Source organism: Melopsittacus undulatus, chromosome 1 (assembly GCF_012275295.1).
Source record: "Melopsittacus undulatus isolate bMelUnd1 chromosome 1, bMelUnd1.mat.Z, whole genome shotgun sequence".
Taxonomy (NCBI): domain Eukaryota; kingdom Metazoa; phylum Chordata; class Aves; order Psittaciformes; family Psittaculidae; genus Melopsittacus; species Melopsittacus undulatus.
The window spans coordinates 138,428,724-138,455,230 of NC_047527.1; the positions used below are offsets into that span (position 1 = coordinate 138,428,724).

General features: G+C 42.2%; 1 protein-coding gene across 1 annotated transcript in view; it reads right to left on the minus strand.

Moving 5' to 3' along the window:
* Positions 1-10,655: 10,655 nt before the first annotated feature.
* The window catches only part of CREB5 (cAMP responsive element binding protein 5), a 209,781-nt gene continuing 193,929 nt past the window's right edge, over positions 10,656-26,507 (minus strand). The window contains exons 7-10 of the mRNA XM_031044999.2: positions 18,526-18,849; positions 13,195-13,422; positions 12,372-12,480; positions 10,656-11,202 (exon numbers count right to left, since the gene is read on the minus strand). Of these exons, the coding sequence (XP_030900859.1) occupies positions 11,039-11,202; positions 12,372-12,480; positions 13,195-13,422; positions 18,526-18,849 (825 nt within the window). The 3' untranslated portion in view covers positions 10,656-11,038. The remainder of the gene's footprint in view (positions 11,203-12,371; positions 12,481-13,194; positions 13,423-18,525; positions 18,850-26,507) is intronic.

Genomic DNA, 26,507 nt, shown 5'->3' on the forward strand with positions numbered 1-26,507 from the left:
AAAAAGGACTTGGTGTGATTCTCCTTGAGTGACATGTGAGAGAACACAGCAGAGGAAATTGCCCTCATGAAGATATGCCAGAAGCTCTTCCTAAGCATTTAAAAATGTGGGTTCTGCCCTGTAAAAAAAGGAGAAAAAAGCATTGGTTTAATCAGCAGCTTGGGTTTTCCTCTATCTATTTGCAAAGTAAGGTGTGCTGACTCAAAAGGCAGAGAGCAGGTTATGTTTTAAAGCTACTGTGGGTTTTGTGAGCTTTGGAGGGGAAGGAGAACTCTGGGTGAAGTCTTGCTTGTGGGTCAACACTAGAAGTGCACTCAGGTGGATAAACTTCACAGGGACAATGAGGCAGCAATTCCATCACCTTCCTTGTTCTCTGCTCACTCCCTGCCCACCCCCTGCCCTCACAGCTCCCCATGGTTTGCTACACAGTCAATGCAAAAATTACCTTTCTTGCTGCTTTTTTCCTCTGGTTCTAGTCAGCCAGGTTGCCTTGAGGAACATTCAGGTGAGTGGCAGCACTCTGATTTAGCTCAGCTCCTACAGTGTGGCAGGAGTCACCAGAGCAAGTGGGTCAGCACAGTGGGACCCATGCAAACCTATCCAGCTTGGGCAGGATGCTACCATGTTATGTTTCTGTGGAAATGTGGGGCTGTGGATGTCCCTGCAGGCCCTCCCCCTCATCCCATGGAGTACTACCACAAAGAGGTAGCAGGAACACCCTGGCAAAGTTCAAATAGTACCTCAGCTATATTAGGGGATGAGTTCAGGATTGTGGGAATTAGGCACAAAGGGGGTGTGAGTCAGTGCAGCTTGCACCTTACTCCAGCTGAATGATAAAAACTGTCTCTAAAGGCAAGCCACCATTGCAGCAGGACTCCGTATTTAGCTGGTGAAAACTGCTTGGTTTTAACTTTCATTCTGACAATTTAACTTAGCAGGGAATAGCTACAGCAAAATGCCAGCAACAAAAAACCCAAACCAAACCAGTGGCCGGTGTTGTGGTACCAAACGTAATCCTGCATAACCAAAGTCTGCAGCTGTGTCCCACTGCAGATGATTCCTTTCTCTCTTCCATGGCTACATATTGTCTTTGTAGCACAGCTTCTTGAAACTAAGAAAAGCTTTTACTAAGATGGAATTGGCTCAGCCTCCTTATAAAACATAATGAAAATGATTAGTGCAACAAAAGAGAAAGTGCAAGGAGGATAGAGTCCTTCCATACAAAGCCTTCCATCTTCCTATGTGATCCATTATAATTCAAAGGGCCCCAGATTTAAACTAATCTGTTTCTGCCTTTATTTATTTTTACTTGACTCAGATTTCCTACATGAACTGGCCAGTTATGTCAAGTATTTTTCTTTCTTTTAACTTGACTCGGTGTCAGCTGAATGCAGTGCCCTGTGAAAACACCTGCTGACCCACTGTATATACAAATACACATGCACACATGTACTCTGCCATCTGCATCTATATATCTATATCATCTGTATGTAGGTATATAATCTATGTCTGCTTACCTATATACCTAAATCTAAATCTGTATCTATGTCATTTGCTTTTAGAGTGTGAAACACAGGTTGCAAATTCCTCAAGCCTCTGCAAAATATACCTTCAAGCTTCTCTCTTTCGGGAAAGACAGCTGCCCCATAGCTGTTCAGGCTGTTCTGGCTTGCTCTGCTGGCAAGTCCTGGGGGAATTGGCTGATCAGGTTCACTAATGGTCGGGCTTTCGTGGTATTTGCTTACCTAACACAATCAGAACACGCGTCTTAAATATTTTATCAGCTTTGTGGGGTCATTCTCATACTGTGGCATTGTGTTGCACTGGAGAATAGAGCAGACTGGAGGAAAAATGGTGCTCAAGATTGCTACAGAAGAAGAGATTTAAGCAAATGGCAAACACTAATACCCTGCTTAGACCCACTAAACCAAACATCCCCATTGCAGCAGGGCAGATAAGAGGTAAAAAAGAAGTTAGGGCAGTTGCAGTCATAGAGCAGACCAAAATAATTGAGCAAATGGCCCCAAACCCTCAGCTGCTGGCCCTGATCTGATGGGTGATGGTGGTCCTGGTTTAACTCTGATCCCTTCTTTCTGACTCTTGATTAAATTCTCACTATCTCGAAACTGGGTTCTCAGGAAGTTTTGTGTTTAGTCTTGTGCTTATTCCCTGTGGACCAAGCTGCAACTGACTGCAAAACCTTTCTATAAAGAAAGTGTGTGCAGCAGGGTAATTCGGGGGGTAGCCCCAGAGCTGGAGAATCCTGTGGTGGGGCCTCAGCAGCCAGTAGCTATTGCAGAGAGGAAAACTGGTCTTCCCTCTAAACTGGCCCATTGTCAGCAGGAGCATATCCAACCACCCCATTTCTCAGACTGTCCCCAGGAGGGGGTCAGACTGTCTTTGGCTCTTTTATGCTGAGAGGCAGGGTAACACCAGAGAGCTTTGCATCTTTGCACACTCACTGTTCCCTCTACTCCAGGATTTTTTAAAAGAAACCTAATAAAAAAGCACTCATCACTGCTCACTTCTCCATCCCCCCCACAAAAAGGTTTCTTTAGCACCAGTCCACTTCCCATTTCTCAGCCCTTTAAATCTTGTTTTGTCCGCACCCCTCTTTTCGGGAGGTGTCTACTTTCTCCAAATTGCTGTTGCTAACCTGTTACACTGTCTGCTTTATTCCAATGCCTTTGGGTACCTATAGTACCCTCAGTGCTAGCTTATTACCCCTACCCAAACTCTGTGCTACATAGCCATTAGTTTGAGTGGTGTTACAGTAAGTAGCTGAGACTGCAGCCTGGGTATAGGAGAAAGCTGGGGGCAGACTGAGAGGCAAAGTGGGTCCAGCCAAAGCGCAAGAGCCTGGCATGGCAGGAAAAAGGAGTCTTTCTGCATCACTGCTCCCACTGATGTAAGCTAGGGAAACCCCCTCACTTGATGCAGTGTCCTCCACTCTGTCTAATTCTGGCTGCAAAGGAGAGGGGAAAGAGCATATGCTAGGTCTGATTCATTTTTTCTCTAATAATAACTTTGTTATGGTGTCCAGAGCAGCCCAGAGAGAGCAATAGTAACAGTGGACTGCTTGGAAGAGGAACAAATATTGCAATCAGGTTTGGGAAACCATGAATCAGCTGTAAAGGGCAGTGTTACCTCAGCTTGAATGCATCTTGCTTAGCTCATACTGTCAGGTGTAAATATAACTGTGGACAATAAAATAGTCCTGTGATAGCCTTCATGAGAGGTGTTTATTTTTATGGATATGATGATCTTCTTTCAGTATTTGGTCCCAAGGCAAGAGCCAAGCTGTATAAATACAGGTTAAGCTGTGACATGACAGCCCTGCTTTAAAGACAATGCAGGAGTATATTGCCTCAGAAATGGCTCCAGCTAATGCCATGCCTTGAGGTTTGGGGAAAACATCTGTTGTACCTCCTTAAACAGTGAGCCATTTGTGCCCACTACCACGTCTTCCAGTTTTTCCAGAGGGAGAATGGGAACAGTGGTATGGCTCTGCCTTTTTCCTACCCATTTTAGGAGGGTGAATGCTCTTGGCTAGATTTAGCCTTTTGAAAATCAGGGGGAGAGCAGCAGGAGCTGTGCCCGTGCCAAGGCCTCCAAGGGAGCAGCATGGTCATGCCGCACAGGGCTCGTCTGCAGCATGACACCAGTACCAAGCGCTTGTGGGCACACCGGTTCCCCATATCTGAGGCTGCTCTCAGGTCTTGGATCCCATGGGATCAGGCCATTGCTCCAGGACTTCCAGCAAGGTCATCAAGTTGCATGAAGCTAAAGCTGGCTTCCTTTCTGGAGAGATGGGCTCATCCTGACTAACTTCAGATTACAGTTTATTTCTTATTGTGCCAAGGTCTGTATTGGACCAATTTATAGTGAGAAATGAGGTTGGCAAGATAACAGGGGCATCACAATTAGAGGTAATTAGCCCAGCAGGAAATCCATTTCCAGGCAGCTTTTGGCAAGAGGCGAGGTTGGCGGAATAACAAGCATAGAGTGTATTTTGATATAAGCACACTCCAGCTGCAAGGAGAAGTAAAATAGCAGCTTGTCTCATCCTTATGCGGAGGCCTCACGTCAGGCTCCACCACGTAAGCCTTTTTGTTTGAGACTTTACAGCCTCCCTGCTTGGAAAAGGTTCAGAGAACTTGTTCTTGCAAAGTCACCTCGGCTGCTGGAGGGCACCAGTGGGCTGTAAGGTCTGCACAGCCCCTCACTCCTAGGGCCAGGCAGGAGGATGCTCAGCACTGTGGTCCTCCTCTGATTTCGGGGAGATGAGGGGATAGCGCTTAGAACAGAAATCAGTGAAGAGTAGCTTAGTTTAATTGCAGGAGTTATCCACACTGTAATATGTCGAGGGTCACAGACACAACCAAACTATTGGAACTATTTGTATTTGAGTGCTTTATTATATATTGGAATCGCGGTGATATTATTAACATTTGTACAAATGCACAAAATTCCTGTCTCTTCTAGCTAGAAAGAGATGTAAAAATCTGACCTAGTTGAACAGTCTCAATGAACTCATTGTCCATTTGTAACAATAATGGGTTCACAATGCGACAAAAAGCTTAACATAAAATTAAACATATTAAAAGCTGCAGCAAGTATTTACACTTATGTACCAAAAAAAAAAAAAAACCAAACCAAAGAAAACAAAATTATCTCCCTCCTGTAAGGAAGGTGGTTGCTTTACAGAATAAAACAGACAAACAAACACAAAACCTTTGCATACAATACAAACAACCTCAAGCCCAAAACTTACTGTGACAGCACCTTTTTTTTAATATAATATATATATATTTATATATAGACTTCGATAGTTTAGGCTTACTCCAAGCAGTGCTAAAAGTTCCTTAAAACGAGGACAACAACGGCAATAGTCCAAAGAAGCAACGTTCACCGATGAGTACTACCCAGTGTTTGAATGGAGCTGTGACAGAGAGGGGTACAGAGCTCACGGCCATGGGATGAGAAACACTTGGGTCCCAATGATAAAGTCCTTGGCAAAGCTCTCAGTGGCAATTACTGTTATTCAGAAGAGCAAATACACCTTTTGTGCAAAATAATTTGTCTTGTGGAAGCATGGTAAAGGTTGTCTTTGACAGGCACCTCTTTGCAATCTCAGCTCCGAGGGGTGGGGAAAAAATGTCTCTGGAATTTCCTAAATTCCAGCAAGGAAAACATTTTCCTTGAAATGCCCTATCAGCCCCCCACCTCCCTTGCTTCCTGACACTGCTGCAGTCTCTGAAAAGCCAGAAGGAGCTTTCAGTGTTCATTTAGAAGGCTGTTGCACAGATTTTTAGTCAAGCAAGAGGTTTGGGTCCAAGAGTCTCACGGCATCAGTTGGCATGGTCATACCATGGGCTTTGGGAACAGTTCCACCAGGTGAAACTCAACATCACTAACATTTAATCTGCATAAATGTGGAACCGCAGATCCTGAATCTCAGGTATTACACATTGGTCTAAATATAGTGAGTTGTAATTATTGATTCAAGTCCAAGGAGAGCCTGGGAAAGGATCAGATTTCCACTTAGAGAATCAATCTTGTCTGTGAGTGTGTGTGAACACTGACATTTTTGGCCTCATGCAGTTTAGGATTTGCTATAAAGTAATTTTAAAAGCTATGGAAAACCAATAATGGTAAGCAATTTAGCTCTTAAGTGTAAAACCACTGATAAAACTGAGATAACTGTAAGCTCTAGGGAAAAAAAAGAGGTTATGGATGTAAACAGTCCCTTTTGTCTTTGCAGTAAGATTATTATTTCAGATGTTGAAAGACTGAACGAACCTGTGTGTGTGTGTGTGTGTTCAAATCACTTGAAATTTTATTGCTTTCGCTTGTACTTAAAAGTTTTTAGCCTTTTTTCTTATATTTTTTAAAGGTGCTGTCCCTAGTCAAGTTATAAGGCATCATATTTTATTGATTCAGAACCCTAATACATAGTATGGCCACTGTTATCACTGCGGCTTCGCAGCTACTGTGAGTTGGACAACAGTCAAAGTGCATGACAATGCACAACAGAGCCAGTCTCCTGACCTTACAATATACAGGACACTTTGGTTCTCAGGATGAGAGATTATAAACGTAGCTTAGATGCTGCCTCACACACTTTGCATAATAAAACATTTATATGCTGTCATGAAGAGGGTGTAAAGTCTAAGTCACACTGCAGACTGGCTGTTCTCAGCTTCTCCGTTCGGGCAGGTGTGAGAGACAAGTTGTAGATATGCCACCAGTGAAAGCATATAAATGTACCTGGTGCAAATGTTTTACAAGAGCATTTATAAATGATTCAATAAGGGAGAGCAAGAATGAGAGTGAGAGCTAAAGTGCAATTTTAAAATAATATAAATAATTGAAACGTAGAAATAAGATACTAATTAGTTGTAACTGGTTTTGTTTTATAGGCACAGTTTAGTTTTTATGTCTACAGATCAATCTTTTTCTCTTCTTCCCCCTCCAGTAATTTTCTCTGAAGTATAATGGAGTTTCAATGGTGTAAATTTAAGGAACACTGCTTAGTAAGAGGACAGAAGAGGCAATGATAAGGCAGTATAGTGCAACTCACTATGTGATATTAGAAAAGAAACAAGGATGGGGTTAGAGCTTCCATGGTGATGTATAAAATCAATTTCAATTAAAAAAAAAAGGAGGAAAAAAAAAGACAAGCTTTCCAGTTATATGTTGATCCATGCTTTCTATAATGAGAGAGCATGTTTTCCAATACAAAGGAAACAACTGAAGGTTTATAATTTGTTTTGTTCTTACCAAAAAAAGAAGGAAAAAAAAAAGCAAAAAGAAAAAGCAGATCCTGCTTTAAGGAAAACATTTAATTCTAGGAATTTCTGTACAACTGACCTCAGCAGGCTTTTCCATCTTAGATGGATGACTTCTGCTTGAGACCCTGAAAAACTAAGATGCACACACACCTAGAGTAGTTTATTGCAAAACTAATATTGTAACTTAAAAAAACAAACAGATTCTGTACAAGAATACTGTTCAAATGGAATGTGTTAAAATAACATTTATTAATAAATACTTTATAAAATTCTATGTGAATACTAAATTAATAGATTCCTGTTTCAAAATTGCTTTGGTCCTCATGAATTTTCATAAATTCACTCTATACGCTTTTTTCTTAAAAAAGGTATTAGCTGCTAAAAAGCACATTTTGCCTAAACTAAAAGGCTAGTTTTCAACACTAGATATTGTTGCTTAAAAAAATATGAATCCTCAAAAGTTGGGCATTTAACAACAGTTATAGCTGGCTTGTTAGTTAACAGGACAGAGTCAGTTAACACACTAAATCCACACGCACTGAGGCACTGAACCATTGGCTTTCCACTATCCAGAAGATGGGCAGCAGACATTTAGCTTCATAGCAGGGATTAACTCCCAACAGCGTGAAATTCTCCATAAATCATCATCATGATCATCATGGTCCTTATAAAACACACCATGATAGCACACAAACTACTTGTCTCCCACAGGCAGCATTAGGAATATGGCTTGCATATATTCGGGGGGGGGGAGGCAAAGGATGAAGGAACCGCATCACAACATTGTTTCTTTCTGATTGGAGTATTGCAGTTGTCCGTGGCTGAGATTTCCGACGTGCTTCCAATGTTGTGTGATGAGAGATACTGTCCACAGAAATACTTCCTCCTGAGCAAGGTGCAGGATGGGGCTTGCTGCCCTGCTAGTGCCCGGGACAGCAGGTGAGGGAAGTGGTCCGAGTCATTCGCTGGTAGTGGGATGGGGCATGGAGCCTGGGAAACCCGGAGACAGGCTGGATTGCTGGGGCAGGAGGACAGCAGAGCAATCTCCAGTAGTAGCTTGTGGAAAAGCAGGATTTCTCCTTGATGGAAAGAGACTGGGAAGTGCATTTAGAGTGATATGCTTAGGAAGAGGCCACTGCCACCCACTGTGTAGCAGAGGGACATCCTGGGGACAGAGAGGCAGGGGCGTCTCCCGTAGTCCTTGCTCAGGCAGCCTCCAGTGCCCAGCTGGACTGGCAGCTTGAGGAAAGACTGCAGGATCATTCCCCTGGAAAACAACAGCGTTTCAATGTGGAAGCAAATATGATGAATAATATAAGGTGCCTGGTACAGTTGGTCCTTTTACTGATGATATAGCCGATATAAATATGCTGCGTGTTGTCTTGGCCTGTGAACCTGCGACAGAGTTACAAGAAGCAAGAGCAAATAGCTTTTCATCCTTTACTTATTTCCACATCACTAGCAAGGATTATACCTAAAGGCCAATAGTATAGAGAGGAGACATTTCATTGTAATTACACATTTAGGCCAACATGTGTAGTTGGCTTGCCTAGTTAGCATTAAAAAAAGAAATAATTGAGCTATATATAATACACATCAGTCAAACTCTCAAGTAGCTGAATTTAACAAAACTTAGGCAAGGTTTTTGTATTTTTTTTCTTTTTTTTCTTTTTTTTTCTTCTTTTTAATGTAGAGGCTTTCAGTTTAACAGCTAAATATTTTAATTGAGGAGACTGAATAAAACGAAGCTAAACCGTAATTCTAGTGCAGTGCAGCTCAACTGGGTATTCTAATATTACCAACAACTTTGATTTTTATTTTTTAATACATTTAAGTGCTACCCATATAAAGGGAAAGTTTTTAAATTAACCCTGTGATGACATTTTCTTTTTCATGGTGAATGATGAAATTCAGACACAGGGGAAATGGCTTATTTGGTTCTTTTTACATAGCGGATACTCAGCTGGAATATTTTGCTCAACTGCATATTTGAAAAAAGTTCCCTTGGGAGCCATGATGAAGCAAAACCATTTAGCTATTACAACTGGAGGTTAACAAAAAATTATAGATTCAGTATTTAAAACACTTTAAAAGTATTTGTTTGTCTAAAATATAATAGAAAATCCTTTACATTTGTATTTTTTCGTAACTTTTTGGTTCTTAGACTATATAATCAAGTCAAGATTTACACTGTACATTAAAAATCTTCTTTTGAATGTACTTGCATAAATGGAAAGTGAGCTGTTAAAGAAAAGAATACTGATAAAAAGTTAGTTAGCAAGGCAAGAACTAATTCAGAAATGAATGATCCTCCGAATTTTGCTTTCCTTTCCAGGCTGGCCCTGCTGCTTACAGTGCCTCACGCTTCAGTTTTTTCACTCTCCCTCCTGCACGGAGATGAGCCACCCTTCTCAAACCCAAGACTCCTCTAAAACCCAAAGACACAGTCTTAGAGGAGGAGAACTTTGCTTCGGAACAAAGCATGTTCATGGTTAGAGGATTTGCCAGGAATAACATGAATTAGGTTTTGCTATTAAAGATGTAGCTCAAAACGTTTGAACATTTATCACCAGCTTGGAGCCTGCTCCCTGAGTAAGCAGAGGGAGGTTTTGCTGTTGACAGATTTGAGAGCAAAATCAGGTCCCAGTATAAAGCAAGGCAGCATAATTAACTGGCATCATCTCTGTCTGATTTTCCCATCAATCACTGGTACCACTTGGGGATGCAAATCAGTCACGCTGAAGGGCAGGCCCAGAGTCCAAACAAAAACCTTAATTGTGGCATAAGGCTCTTTTCCAGACCCTCTTTGCAGGACTGAATTTTATCCAGAGTGCAGTGGGATTTGTCATTCCTGCAGTGCTTTTTAGCGGCTGCGTGCCTTCTGAAATTATTTAGTGTCCTAATGACACAATTCCTTACCCGCAGTAAAGGGGTGTTAAGTGCCATTAAAGTCAGTGAAGCTACGCTGCTGTCTGCCAGGTCGGGATCAGTCCATGGATGCTTAAACGAATGCCTGCAGAGAGCAGGTCTTTCCCTGGGAATTAAAACTGGCATTTTTTCCGGCTGGTCAGAATCATTACACTGATTTATTTCTCATTTATAGCCTGTGAAACCTGAGGCTGTTAGCTTTTGTTGCTAGAACAACGCAACCGGGTTAGGGAACAGAACTTTTCTGAATTATTATATACTACATGGATTTTTCTATGTTAATGACTGGCAGTGCAAAAGAATTACTGTGATTCTCAGGTGTTGTTCACTACGCCTGTACCTCACTGCAGAAGCTCACAGAGCTGCTAGCATCAACACAGCTGGCTCTCAATCCTGCTTCACCTGGGGCTGCACTGCTTTTGCCTTTCACTGTTTATTAAAAACACTAAATCAGGAGCATTTCTTTTTTTTTAAAGCCAAATGCTCAGCACAGCCCAGCTGCGGGTGAAGAGCTAGTGAAAGCAGCAGCCGCGCCGACAGCTTTTAGCTGGGCTTGAAGTTTTTGCTTGTTCATCACCATTCTTTCAGAAAAAGAGAGGGAAGTGAGAAAGCCTTGGAATGAAAAAAAGCAGGGTAGAAAAAGAGAAAAAGCTGGGGATGAAAAGGTTTTGGGAAGGGAGTGAGAATAACTGGAGGAGAAAAAGGACAGGGTAGGGGAGAGAGGAGAAGGGGGAGGTCTAGTCAAAATAACATGTTATTTGGGCTCGATTTTGTCCTGATAGCCACATCCTATATAACTGCTTTGAAAGAGGCTCTGAATGCAAGATGGGGTCTGCTGGTAGCACAACGCTAACTCTTTTTTTTTTGCTATGCTGTCAGCAGATCCCTTCTCTCTGTATTTGTAGCCTAATTACTCCTAGTTACCTACATATGACTCTGTTTAATACTTTTCATGCCTCACACTGGCTAACAAGCTGCAGTTTAACACAACTCGGTATTTCTGAGGCTTCAGGCTAGATTGGTGAGAAGGAAACATGACTATGTACAGAAACAGTTAGGTTTATAAACAAGTAACTGGTACCAAAAAAACTGGAGAAAGCACCAAAGCATTTCTCAAGCTGATAGCATATTAATTGCATAACTCCCTTTCATGTAACTAAGTATAAAAGACATTTTAATAACTATAAAAATGAAAGCCAGAGTCTTTCAAGAACTGAGGAATCTTCCAGGCTTGAGTTATGGTTGCAAATGTCCTTAGCACAGAGGACGCTTTGATACGCTACCACACCCCCCTAGCAGTTCCTGATCAACCACCTTTAAAGGATGGGGTTGATGTCTGTTCTGTGGCTGGCGAGCTGGGTGAGAGTGGAGCTTCCCACGACGTCGCTGACAGAGGAGGAGGTTGTGATGGTGTTGTGTTGGATGACTTGCTGCTGGGAGCAAGCTGGGACCGGGCTTGCAGGAGGACTGCTCTCAGGACCTGGGAAGGGGGTGAGGGCACAGAAACAACGCACATTCATATTTCCATCCGAGTAACAAGCCCAGGCTCGGTGACACTCCTGGAAAAGGGATGTGCTACTACGGCAGCGCTACTAACAACCTGAGGCATGCAGGATTTCAAAATACACAGTTATCCAACACTCTCCATCTTCTGATCTTTTGCAGCTTTTGTTATGATTTGTTTTTTTAAAGACAGTTTCTCTGGTATCAACCTGACTTCAGGAGTTGGGACCTTGAAGTAAGTCCAAGACCTTAACGACTATGAAACCAATGTTGGAATAAAAAATCTGATATCCTAAGGTCTAGAAAATCAGTTGGGATGCTTAAATGCTTTATTTGCTCCAGCAAGAATCAAAATGAGAGTGCAGTGCACTGCAGCACAGAAAAATCTAATTCAAGCAACAGTTGACAGGCATGTAATGCAATTATATATTTTTTGTCTATGAGTACTGTTAAAAAGCCAGATACATAGTGATGCAGAGAAGACAGAAATGGGCTCTATTTTAAGGGAACACTGCAATCTAGCAGGTATTAACCCTGGGTCTCTTTTGAGCTGTTCTAGAGCCAAGCAAAGAGTTTGTCCCTAAATTACCACACTCATAAAATGCATCAATTAGACAGAATCGATTCAACGTCTCCATTAAATGATAACTTTGTGGAAAAAAGAAAGATTAAGAGTTAAGAAAGTGTTAACAAACCTTGAAAACCTGTGCCATGCCTGGTCTGTGCCACTGTCAGAGCACAGGACCATTTTCACTGGAGGGAACTGTAATATTTTCCTATATAACTTTCCTTTTGAGAGTTATTTTAAGGTTCTGGCAGTGCTGTGCCCAGGAGGACTCTTGCAGGTTTGGAGCTGTGAGTTCAAGCAGGATCCTCCACAGGGGAGCGAGCGTCCATCCATGTGCATCTACTTGCCGAAGGGAGGGGTGGGGAAGGCTAGCTCTGCTGTGTGGGATGCAAACCAGGGCTTTTCTGATTTGGTGCGGGGCTGGATAAGTAAGGGCAGGAGATTGGATGGCTCGGATGATGTTTGAGAAGACAGGTTCAAGAGGTAATACAACCAACAAGGGGTTCTGGAGGGAAGAATTGGAAACTTTGCTTTCCTGTGAGGACTGTGGAGACAGTGCAAACATGCCAGCTACTTACTTAGATATCCTTGCGATTCTTTCTGCATAGCTGTTATTGGACAGTCTTTATGTGTTAACAATAACTGTTTCAGCTGTGCTACCTCATTTTTCAGCATGGAAACCTCGTTCTAGAAAAGAAAGAGAGGGTTTGGTTTGCCACAAAGCTTAAACCAGGCTCTTCTGCAAAGTTTTAACCCAAGAACACAGAAACTGCACCACAACTTCAGCAGAACTGAGCAAAACTGGCACATGGTGCTCATGTGCTGGGTTTATGGTAACATTTGTCCATGACATTATTTTATAACCTGTTCTAAAGGCAACATGGCTTCCTGGAAGCACACAGGAACACCTATGAATGGGGCAGAACTACTGTGCCCACCATAAGAAGGGCAGCACTGTAAGAAAGGCTTTTATTATCATATTCAGAGTATTTTCATCTACTCATATAATTTTTCTTACTGTCAGACTGATCTATTTACGCTCCTATCTCGCTTGCTTTGACTGAATGTTTAGCTACATGCCTTTCTTGAAAATAGCCTTTTACAGCCAAATTAATGGCACTTCAAAAAAATCCCCCTGAAAAGCAGTGACAGGAAAAGAAAATAAATACAGCTCCATCTACTGAAGGCTTCTAAATTCCAAGACAGCTTTTTCCTGGCTTATCCCACTAAAATGTAATTATTTCTTTAATTGAAGCACACACATCTTGATTAATGGACTTTGATTACGCCCCTGCTCCTGCTAGGAGCCGGCTGTATGGGGACAGCCCCAAAGGTACCACCAGCCCCTCTGTGCACAAAGAGCCCCTCTGTGTCCTCAGGGGCGCAGACAGTGTCTCGCACCTGAAGCTGCATGTTTGTCTGGGTGAGCTCTTCTGCTTTCTTTTCCAGTGACATCACCCAGACCTTCCTCTTCTGTCTGCAGCGCGTGGCGGCGGCTCGGTTCCTTTCCAGAAATTTCCGCCTCCTCTCATCCGGGTCCTCGTCTACCACCCTCCTCCTGCGGCCTCCGGTCGGCTGCGGTGGCTGTATCGTCTGTGTGGGCTGCATCTGCTGCGCTGCTGGCGAAACCTGGTGAGAAGAAGAGGTTTGGCACAGGGTGGTGAGGGGGAAACGTTACTAAAGGGGAAGCTGAAATGGGAAGTCTCACATGCCCGTCCCGATGCATGGAGAGGTCTGCAACAGGCGCAAGTTGAAAGGCTGCGCCAGTTGCCACTGAAATTAGCTGCTGGCAAATCTCTGCCCTAGTCAAAGGGGGCATTTTCTGGAAACGATCCTCTGAATATTAGTAGGGAAAATATTTTCCCCCTTACAGTTGGTTATTGAAAACGTTCACGTAGGTACTTTCTCTGCCACCACCTATTTCAAACCTGAAATGTCAAGTTTCTCTCAGCAGCTGTTTTAATCAAAGCAGGGGACTGTAGTAGCCTTATTTCCCCAATTGCCTCCACAGCTTTAGGACATTTCTATTTTCCAGACTTCCTCATCTCCATTTCATGCTTTGCCACCTCTGGAGATGGGAGCTGCAACACTTATTCCACCGGAGTGGAGCTAGGAAACCTCAGCCTGGGATCATGCAAGGCCAGCAGACCTCATCTGGGACAAAAGAAAGGATGTGAACTTCAACCTGTGTTTGAGTATCCCTGCACTGCATGGAGAAGGGTTATTCCCCTTACCAGGCACTTTCATTTGACCCCCATGGATGCTATGCTCCCTTTTTATTCAGCAGCCTGGCTTTGACAATAGAGGCATACTATATCTATTTCTGCTGCTATGAAACTAAGACAAATTATGTATTGGTGCTTTTTCAAGTGCAGGAGAGTATCAGTCCTGCTCCAGAGAGTAACTGGTGCGTTACAGAAAAGGTGTGTGGTGGGGACAGTCCCACATAGTCTGTACTCCACTCCTGGGTGGCTGAAACCCATACCCATGTTCCTGTTAGGAAGAAGCATCAGACTTAACATTCAGCTACCTTGGAATAACCAGCTTTTGGACTGCTTTGCTGCCTTTTCAAGGTGCCCAGGCCACAGGGTCTGGATTGTGCTTCTGGCTTGGGAGCCCGACCCATGGGTCCCATTGCTCATACCAAATGGGAGCTGCTGCCGTTCCAGCACAGTCTGGAATAGTCTGGAAACCTGAATTGTTGACTCAAAATTAACCCTCTTGTCCTGGCAAAGGCCCAAACCTCCAAGGTGCTTCCTTTGACTCCAGGGAGTGGACATACTCAGCGCTTTGTCAGACCGAGCCCTGAATTTCAATTGCGGCAATTAACATGTGTTTGCCTAACTCTTCTGTCTGTCTCAATTAAAATGATACTATCGTCTTGCGTCTTGCAAGGTCGCTTTTCTGTCTAGAATCTCACCACAAACTGTGAAAAAGACTTTGATTCCTCCCCCAGCTGACTTGTGCCAATTAAAGTGGCAATTTTATGTGTAATTACTCTGTGCATCTGATAACTCTTTTTGCGTGAAGACAAATGTATTCCCAGCTTTATGCTGCATATGTTGCACAGTCAGGGAATCTCTCTCACAGAAGCAGAAAAATGTTTTAAAAAAATAACCATCTAAAAATAAACAAGCCACCCTGCACTTTCTGACTGATTCTTAAAGTTTCATCCTGTATTAACTCCATATGTTTGCTGGTAAAATCTCCAGTCCCCTGTCCACACCAGGGGCTGGAGTCCCAGGATTATGTCAGCAGTGGTGGCTGCAGCCACCAACACCATGGAGGACCACTGGCTGTATCTTCCATCACCACCACTGCTCCATCCACCTGGGGCTGAGCACAATGCCTCTTTAGCAATATGCCTAAGCACAGAGGCCACAGAGATCCCTTTCAATATCAACATGTTATCAAAGGCCCCTCACTTTCTCTCTCTCACACACACACCTTTCCAGACTTCAGAGATCTGTTATTTATGTTTCCGGACACCAAAAGCTTTTCTTATCCCATTTCTCTCCTTTTTAATTCAGCTTTAAAAATTCTTGTTTCTTAACTCTCTCAGTGGGGACAGGCAGAAATAGATAACTATACGATTCTTTGGGAATTTTAACTCACACAGTCATTTTCTCCTGAATAACTAGTGAGTCATTTTGGTTTTAGAATGTACCAGTTAGTCTTTCGGCAGTCAGAGCACATTTTTAGAACAACAAAACCTCCTCTCTATCTCTGGCAGATATTAATTATAAAGGTTGCCATTACGTCACTAATAATGTCATGTGGGATAATTAACTGACTCTTACTAGATAGCTCTTAACCCTGAAATCTGTTAGGCTAGATCTTAGTATCTGTCCTAGCATCTTTCTCTAGCAGGATTTCACTTCGCTGCCCTGCCCAGGGACAAAAGAGAGAAAATGAACATATACTGAAATTGAAGTTAATGTTTCTCTTAGAGGATGCTAATCACATACCCATAATGAAGACAAGCATAGGACAGCTAAGAGAATGAAACAACCTCCAAACTCTGCTTAAGTTATTGCTCTGGCAATTTGCTTATTATTAGCTTATTGCTATAAGCTATAGCTGAGGCAACATAGCTATAACTTGATGAAATACTTCACTTTCTCAAAAAGTGGTTTCTACTTTTATGCTTGATCCAATTTCTCTCTGTTCTTTGCTACTTACCATAAAACTAATACCCATTAACTCATTCTATGAAAGCATAATTCATTGGGCTCCTGTGTATCAAAACGATAGCTGAAAAGCATGAAATGAATTCCAACATTACAGAAGGGTGTGGTGTAGAATAATGACAGTCTCAGCATGGGAGCACATGGCTTACAGTAGCGTGGACCATGCTGTCATTTGGCAGGTGGTTTGGAATGAAAGAATCTGGCTCAGAAGAATAAGGAGGTTAATAATTAGTAAATCACACCATAAAATTAAAGTCTGCTGGAGCAATCTGACCCCCAAAGAGGCCATTGCCATGGGGACTATGGATGAGCTTAGAAAGTAATAACCATGTGATTATTACTCAGCAAATGCTTCTTTTCTCCCCACTAACACATCTGTTCAGAGATTGCTATTGCCTTCACTCCATGGGAGCAGGTACGCATCAAGAGCTCTGCTGCCTGGGGAAGCTGCTGATCCTAGGATTCCTACTCCATCACCCTCCATTCCCAGGTGAAGGAAAGGAGGAATGATGCACCTATGAAAAAATGAAGACCTCCTTGATCCCCACTGGGGCCTGTTGCCTGCAGGGACATGCTGTAGGTGGCAAAGATCATCTGATTGCACAGGCCCAGCTCCAGAGACAGTGTGGTGCTGGGACACACACAGTCTGACATAGCAATGTGGCTGCCAGTCCGCCCACCTACCCTGGTGCCTGTATGTCTTCTTGAATAACTGTGAGCCTTTTGGGCTGCCTAGCTAACAGGGAATACAAAGCACAGAAGTCTAGGCTGTCCTAACAGGAAGGAGTATAAAAAAGACATGGACCTGCCCGAGTGGGTCCAGAGGAGGGCTCTCTCACACACTGACCTTATCCCTAAAACTGGGAGATTTTTAGTTCTCTGGTAACTGTTTCTCCTCACCTGGTAAAACTGGTAATGTGGATGTTTTACAGCAATGCTCCACACCATGGTATCTGACTCCCTCACCTGCATTACCATGTTTATCCTCCCTCACCTCAGTGAGGTGTCAGTACTATTACCCTTGTTTTAAAAGCCTCAGAGAGGTTAAGTGACTTCCTTCATCTCATCCACGAAGTTCTTAGTCTGCTAAGCACGACTTTATCCTTACTCTGTCATGGATCTCGAAGCTGGTCATCAGGTTACTTTTGGTTTCTCTGTTATGAGATACTTTTTATTGGAGTTTTTAAACAACTCCAAGGAAGATAACTCATTAATGGATGAGAAAATAATTTAATTCACAAAGTAAAAACTGAACTAAACTTCGGAAAGCTCTGGACATCTTCTCACAGGGGAGTCTGCTGCTTTCTTATTTAGACTGTTTCTCTAAAGCTGACAATTCATTTTACATTAGCAAGTGCTTCAGGGAAATCCCATGTGCTTGCAGCCTCTGCAATAATAAAGCTAGATGTTAGTAAATAGTTAATGTTGTGGGACACTGGGATGTCAGCCAAATCCTCTCATTTTCTTTAATGTTTTCTAAGAGCTTGGCTGAAAGGTATTTTCAAGCAACACAATACTTCACAGATTGAACTTCTTGTGGCTGGCACTCCTTTTTCTCCTCATTCTATGCACTGCCCACTTGTCTTCCTTAAATTTGCTCCCTAGACCTGTCATGTTACAGTCACTGCCCCCAGGGCTTTACTTTTCTTATGGGATCCTGAGGCAGAAGCCTAACATCTTGAGACATTAATAGAATTCCTCTTAAAAATTACTCTGCTGAAGTCTGTGCTTACTAGTTCATTAGTTCAAGAAACATCCAATTCAGATATCTTTTGAAATTGCTGAAGCCAATATACTTGGTCCAAAAATTAAGATCTTCATCTCATTCAATGGAAACCTTCACTAAGTTACCATCTGAATCCAATTCAGAATTGCTTTCCTGGTTTAAATCTCTCTCCTTGGACTGGTTTCACCATCTTTTTCTCCTATCACAACATCCACCAACTATTGCCTGCACTCTCAGCCAATCTTGTCTTTCTCTCATACTTTGCAGATGAGGGCTTCTCTCCCCTTCACAGGGCCTGGATCCTTTCTTCTTTTCCTCAAAGCCAGTGTATCTTACCTTAGAACTTCCCCTACTATCCCCTGTCATGAACACATACACACACGCATACCAGTGCCGTTTCAGAGATGGTGCTATTTGTTTCTGCAGGTAGAACACATACAGCTCTTCAAATCTTGGTCTGAGAAGTTCAGGTTCAAGCACATTAAGCAACATACATAATATGCTAATCTCCACAATAAATCTCATCCATAAAAGGATATGTGGCAATTCACAGAGCTCACAGCACTGAAAAACCTTGGAGCTCCTTATAAAGTAAGATATTACAAATGTCTAGCAAATTAAGCAGCAAAACAAGTTGTTGCTTCACTCCATTTTCTGAATAAAGTTTGGGCTTCACCACTAGTAGCAGACATTTATGAGTAGCCTGAGGGGTTTGTGTCTAACAAGACATGTGTGCATGTAGAAACAACACAGGGATCAGGCTTTAACTCCATGGAACAGCAAAACCCAGCGATGCAGCATGGCAGGAAGGTCTACCTGTGCTTGTCCACTGGAGTGCAGCGGGGGGTGCGGCGAGGTCTGGTGATGTGCCGGGTGTGCGTGAAGGTGCGAGTGAGAGTGGTGGTGGGGATGATTCTGCTGGTGATGAGGCTGAGGATGAGGATGGTGTGTCGGGTGCTGGTGCTGATGCGGGTATGAGTGATGAGGTGGCAGTGTCTGGTGCTGATGAGGATGTGAGTGCATATGATGGTGTGGCGTCTGGTCCTGCCGTGAGCTCATCATTTCCATCATGTGGCCCATGGTGTTCATATTCCCATTCGACATGGCGGCAGGATGATGAGTCAGTGCTGCCTTCAGTCTCTGGAACAGAACAAGGCAGAAAATTCAACATTCATACACGATGATCTGAGCAACCAGAACAGGATTTCTGCTGCTGTAGAAGCAGTGCTTGTCCTGTGTTTTGAGATTTATTTAGTTTTTTCCTTGCTGTTCCCTTGATACAAGGCATCTTATTTCAGTTTGAGAAAGAACATATTCTGGGGCTTTAATCTGGTTTTCCACTGTAAATATGTGAAGATATAAACATTTCAACTGAAATGTAACAGTTACACATTTCCTACTGTGCTGCTGAGGAAGAATATCTGGCTCTTATCCTTTTCTCTTTGGCCAGCTCACTACTGTTAGCTTCATCAAGCTTGTACTCTTGCAACTTTGAAAAAGGAAAGTCTGATTACAATATAAGTGAGACAAAGTTCCATCTTGTTTTTACTACAGATATTATTTAAGAGACTCATTGATAAATATATTGCATTGACATGTATTTCAAATGTATTCTAGCATCCAACCTGTCCTTTCATCAGAAAGACAGGAAAATAATGAGAATGGCCTCAACCTGATCCTCTTTCTCTGCTGGAAAGTTCAGACACCTGCTGTGTTGTCATTGCATGCTAATCCCTCCTTCTGTTTTGTACACTTCACATTTGCACTCTCGCTGGTTTGGGCCATGGAGACCTGATGAAGACAAAACTCTCCTTAATACCAGTGGGATTTGTTCACTTTTCCCTGAACACCACCAGAGGGCAATGGGAAGGGCTGCCACATTTTGGATTGCAGGATAGGGCCCTTGTGTACGAAAGCTGTAGCTGGAATACAGAGGGAAAAAAAAAAGGTTTTCTTTCCGTGCAGTTACAGGGTCATTCCAAAGCTGTGAGCTGTTCTGGTATAGAGACACCTCACAGATGTCCCCTGTATCTGTGGGTCACAGATGAAAGTCAAAAGATCCTACAAACCAACACAGTCAAAATATGCCAGTGGAGAAACAATGACCAGATTGAGCTGCATTTTGGTTTTGTCTTTAAAGTAAAGAGAATGAATGCCAGCACACTCAGAACCTATAGATGGGAATGTCAATCTGCTTTATATTGAAATATCATCTGTTATTGCCTGTGCAACTCCACTGCAAGGCCAGTGGGAAAGATAAAGGCTCCTATGTTCAAAGCTAGTGCCTTATTGTGTTTGTGTACCTGGTGGTGAGGAAGACACAAATTCTTACAAAGAAATAAAAAAGAAAAATATTAGAAAAAGCCCCCACCAACCAAACAAACAAAAAAACCCAACCAGAACAAAACAAAAGAAGGTTGTGGGAGGCAAAAAGAAATAACAGGGTCAATTTAAAGTGTCATACTCCAATTTTTGTATCCCACATGTTTTTGCAGACTTCATGAAAATCATTCCACTGAGACACTGTAATAGATCCATTAATCCAAATCTGGTGGTTTATTTCACCAACAATCGATTGGCTGAATAAGACTTCAGAAAAAAAAAAAGAAAAAGATACATTTGTAAAACATCAGTGCTTCGGTTTGCGTGAAGAAAAGCTAGATGGATGGCTTTTAAGAAGTTTGCTTAAGAAAGCCTATCAAACCATGACCATCAAAACCTGATGTTCTTCTCAAAGCAAGATCGAGGTAACTATGGCAATGGAGTTAAACATGTCCTTCCCTACCGCTAAAGTCAGAAGGGAGCTCAATCTAGTATCAGTAGCAGTAACTCATCCTGGGTGGAACATGGAAGACTTTAGCAGCTATTGCCCTTAATGTTTCCAAATTGAAGTGCTACCCTGCTAGCAAGCAGCAATTCACAATGCTCAGAATAACTGGTGTAACTTAGGAGTGTATTAGGAAAAATATGGAAAACAACATATGAATAAGTCAAGTCATTCTGCATGTCATTCTTCCTCAAAACTAAGAATTTTTTTATGGGGTTGAGCCACGACACAGATCTAAGCCAAAGCACCAACAAAAGCTGGTTTAGCTTTGTTTTCTGAATCAAAATGCAAAATAACCAAGCTCTCATTAGCCATCAGTTTTATGTGATGAATACCTAACAAAATCTGCCCATGCTATATTTGTCGGAGACCTCTGAGGCTGAACTACAGCATGTCTTATTCTAAACTGCAGACTTTCAAAGCATAAAAAGGAGGGAAAAACTTAATCTGCGAATAAACATTTTTTTTTCAGCTGTAAAAACTGTGGCTTATTAGTGTGGCACAACTTCAAGGAGAATAAATTGTTTTGTTTTCTTTCCATAGCCCCTTCTACCACATCCATTTATTTGAGATAGTAAATCAAGAGAGACAGTGAGAGGTCTGACATGCAGCTGGTTTCAGTCAATAGGGGTCATTTCCATTTGGACTGTGTATTTTACAAGCTCCTTGTTCACTGTTCCCAATGGGAGGGTGGGCCAGCTGCCCTGGAACCTAGTCCTGGTAAGAAACCAGCTCTCTACCTCATCCTGTCTCAGCACAGTAATGGCCATCGCCCGGCCCTCGCCTCCCCTTAATGTTGTGCTTAGAACAGCTTTGTAGCAGTGAGAGCCATGCCTGCAAACACACACCAGGAGCAGCGTTTATCTTCCATTAACCAGTTGCTCCTGCCTATCAGAAACATTGGGGGAATGATAAACATTTTCTCTCTGTTTGGTCTTCAAGAGATCAATTGTTTGGGATGTTTTAGTTAAAGCACAGGGAGGGAAAAGCACCAGAACTTGGTGAATTCTTTGCATTGAGTATGTGTAGAGCTGGAAGGGCAGGCTGCATTTTTGTTATTGTTCTTTTTATGCGGTCTAATTGCAAACAGCTGCTTTAGTTTAGTGTCAAAATGCCATGGCATCAAAATTGAGCTTACTGGACTGACTACATTAGCAAATCCCTTCTAGAATGATGTGATAACTTGGGACCTGATCCTGCAGCCATTTGTTTTTTTCAGGAAATGTGTGACTGACTTCACCAGGTACCCAGCAGTTTGCAGACCAGAGCTGAAACAGAGCGCTCAATACTCAGGTCTGCTCTCCCCAAACCCCAAATCCTTGCCAACCTCACTGCTGTATTTCTTAGGGCACAGTTCCTCTTCTCTCCCTTTTATACTGCAATTTTCAGAACATTCCCCACCAACCTGAAGCCAAGAGGAAATGCAGGTGCTCTTTTTACCTGGCTTTTGGCCCTCACTATTACTGCATCAAAGTGACCAACATCAGCTACAGCTGACTTCATCATGACATTTCCATTAATGGCTGTCAGTGACACAGACATGAGAGATTTTTCATAGAGAACAGCCTGCTTTGCCTTTCATCAAGTGAATAAAGAAAATTCCCTTTTGATCCTACAGTAAGCCAGGAACACATAAACTCTCACCTTTGATGCTTAGGAGGAAACAGAAACAGTGGATATTAGTGCTCCACATGTAGGAGTGTTGTGCTCCCTGCAGTCCCCCTGACTGACACACATATTCCGAGTTAACACCTCGAAGAAGTTATCATTGTACCTGGAACACTGGGGGTTTTGGAAACAGTTTCCAGAGTGCCTTCTCCATCTAAAGCCTGACATGGTGCAGTGAACTGCTTGATGTTTCCTTTTATCATCATAGATCACGATTTAGTCTCTGAACATCTTTGGGAAAACCCTAAGTCTGCCAAAAACAGGCTATAAGCATTTGAGATCATTATGTAAAATTGTAACAGCATCCCAAACAGCTATGCAGCTCAGGATCTTGCTGCTTTCTGAGTATTCTCTATCATAATATGTATTTCAATGTTGCCATGGCTTTTGCTCCACCTTTTTTTCTCGCATATTGCTAATGAAAACAAGACAGCATACTTTTCAGTTTGTCAGAAGAAAAAAAAAAGATAAACTGCAAATTGGGAGGTTGCTGTTGCTTTTCTCACAATGAAAAACCCAAATAGTTTGGGGTTTTTCATATGTATGTAAATATTTATAATATCTATAGTGCATTAAATTTACAATGCAACAGGCTGTAAATACTGTATTATATTATATACCATAATCTGTATATGACAATAAACTACAACCTTTTCACATATATTCCTCAGTGAAGAAATGACAAAAGTCTCTCCCAATTTTACCTGTGCTTCCATCAAACGATAAGCTATTATTTCAATCATTTGAATTTTAGGTTGGGAGAGACATGGATTGCTGGTTTTTAATAGGACTGAGTTGTTCTGAATAAGTACACATTGCTGCACTCAGAAAAAAACTCTATTCCCCTTCTGGTCTGTATGTCCAGATCCTACTAAACTAGAGAAGAGACAAAACCAGTGTAGTATCAGCTTAATGTCAGGCATATTCTTATCGGGATATTTTATCAGAACCCTGTAGGCAGATGAAATATGATCCCAAAGATATTTTCTTGCACTGTGATTATATAGGGGTGTAATACGTTCTCCCACAAGGGAAAGAAGACACTAGAAAGGAGTGAGAAGTCAGAGAAAAGCCCCAGACATCAAGCATCCCTGCACATATGCAATTAGATAGTAACACCAGGGTAAAAATCCTGACTAGCCAAACTTCAGGGCAAACATAGCATTTACTAGAGGTACTGGCATTTTTTTCTCATTTGCAATGGTCAGGTTTTCTTTTTGCTTATGCTTCTCTAAGCATTATACCCAATAGCAGCCTTCCAGTACCTAAAGGGGCCAACAAGAAAGCTGGAGAGGGAGTTTTACAAGTAGTGACAGGACAACGAGTAATGCCTTTAAACTAAATGAGGGTAGATTTTTATTAGATATAAGGAAGACATTCTCTACTGTGAGAGTGGTGAGATACTGGAACAGGTTACCCAGAAAAGCTATAGATGCCCCGTCCTTCAAAACGTTCAAAGCCAGGTTGGATGGGGCTTTGAGCAACCTGGTCTGGTGGAAGATGTCCCTGCCCATGGCAGGGGCCTGGAAATAGATGGTCTTTAAGGTCCTTTCCAGCCTAAACTATTCTATGATCCTATGATATGATTCTACGAATAGAAGGAGTTAGGCCATTGGCAGCTATAGCTGCGAACAGAACACTCAGTATATTTCAGAGCATCACACTGATATTTATCCTTTCCTCCAACTATGGCTGCAGTGAGAGAGCTTAAGCATGAATGTCGCTCAGGTTTTTAATAGTTGGCTACTTACAAGCATTTCACAATGTAAATAACAAAAAGCACTCTTTGCAAATGCTCCACTCACATTCATAAAAGCAAATTGGAGGCGATTCATCTCACGGAATAACTGCAGATACTTATGAGCACATTTCAGAGACTGGTGATTAGAAAGTCTCCAATGCCCCATTAAATACTGACTCCTACATTTCTGGTGCAGTAAAATACAGTGTTGCATATTGACTGAATGACGTGTTAAGAGGTATGCAAAGGACATGAAATCCAGGGCCAGAGTGACACATTACACTAATGTAAAGAGAAAAGGGGGATGCATTTAATTCACAACTGGCCAGTAAACAGTGCCAAACTGCTAATCTTCTAATTATTCTCAGGCTGTTTGGCAAATCTGAATTATACTTCTCCCTTCCTTTGTGCTTTCTTCCCTACTTAGTTGGATTTTGTAACAACATGAACAATAGATCGCTATCCAGCCTTCAGTGCAACTTAGCCTCTAATAAAAACAACAAATTTGCTCCCTTGTCCTTCCAAACACAAACTGAATTAAACTTCAGCAGAAAACAGCAAGAATCAACTGCAAACAATACAACAGCAATAAAGCTAATAGACATCATGCTGCTCAAGGATGGGTCAGATGCAAGGGCTGCTTCAGCGTCCCTGAACCCAGGGCACAGAGGAACTCCAAGCAGCCACTCTGGCTGGTGACTTCAGTCCCAGCAACACCTCTCCTGATGACTGCATTTTAAGTAATCCAATGCAGGTTGCAGCCAGGGTGGCTCAAGGGTACTCTGCCAGAATTGCCATCTTCTGGTGATGACATTTCATTGAGAACAGCCATGGCTTCAGGGACAGCAGAAAACACAAGTGAGTTTACATCCCATCTCCACCTAGCAATTCCCTTCACCTCAAAGCACCTTGCAAAGGAGATGAGCACCATTATCCTTGTGCAAGAAAAATACTAAATTCCCACTTTTTTAATGAACAAGTAAATTATAATCAAGACAGAAAATACAGTGAAAATACGGTTTGTGCTTTTTACTATATACTGTTTCTTGCATGAATCATTTCTCAGTGCAGTGTTAAACAACTGGATTTGATTTGCCCAGGAGTCAGGAAATGTAAAGTTCAAAAAATCAACCCCTAATTCCCACCAAGTCTAAGTCAATCCCTGCATGTGTATCCGCAACAAGGGATATTTAATTATATAATCACACAACAGACAGCAAAGTGATTTATTACTGGCAAAGGGTGTCATATAATTTCAACATACAATACCAATGGAAGGATCCAAAAAATACAACCAACTTCTGTCTGAGTTCCCCTCTGTGTGTCGGAGTCCAAAAAGAAAGCTGCTACTTAGCTGCTACCTACCCCTGGAGAGGCAGGTTTCTGACAGCAAAATGCCTGAAACTTTGGGGATTAATTGCCTGCTATCAGTAGGCAGTCACATACCTAATCACCATCTTAATTCTCCAAATAGACGGTCTTTTCCTTAGTTACTCTGCCAGATTCATCTATTGGATATTGCTATGCACGTTAGGTTTTCGCCCATGGAAAATGCAGAAAAAGGAGGTGGCAATAAAATCACTTGGTGTTAACAGCACCCTGCAAGGCAGTGGGAAAACTTGGGCTTGAGGGACCTGAGTCAGTACTGCCTGTCTTCCATATCTACTCTCTTAATGTCCATATTACAGCTCATTCCCAAGCAGAGAGACCATGGACTCTTTCTTCACACTGGACATGAAACACTTTGGCAAAGCCTCTGGCAAAGGGGCAGGAACTCAGGTCTTCCTCACTCCTGCAAGCAAACATGGTAACTAGGTTCCTAAAATCATGTTCCCATCTTCTAGTACAATGCAAGTGGGAAGTGCTTGTACAGCGCTTGTTATACATACGTCTTTGAGCACACAATGAACATTTTTAAATATATTAAATGACAAAAGAGGGAATCTATTTCAGACAATGTCTGGGCATTTCCTATACAAGCCAGACATGGAGCAAATCCTCACATCAGAGCACTCCAACACTGGAAGAAACACTGTGGGCTTGGGTATTTTAATCTGTACTCGGAGATCAGATGGGATTAACACTGCAAAAGTCTCTCGCTGCAGAATATAGCTCTGAAGCCTCTTGAAAGAGTGACTTCAGTTTCTTGCCGAGAATGCAAGTTGCTTGCTTTCTTTTTCCCTCTCACGAGCATAATATACACACTAAGGACATGAGAAAGGCAGGTTCAAAGTCTTTTTCTGTCAGAAGATTTCTGAACTTTCATCACCCACTCTCATTAAGGCTGATTATGATTAAGTCATTCATATTCAAAGAAAAATGCTATCCAAGTATATAAAACTTGGGCAGCTTTTTTTTTTCCCTTCACTGGTGTGATTTTTGAATAGTCTTTTTCCTGGATTAAGCCCAGCACATTTAAAGGGCTACCAGCAAGCCAGAAATGGAATACATGTGCACTTAAAAGTGCTTTGATTTTATCCCAGATGTGCAGTGCTCAAGGGCATACACACACACATACATGCATGCACACATGCACACACACTCATACACACACTGGCTGTA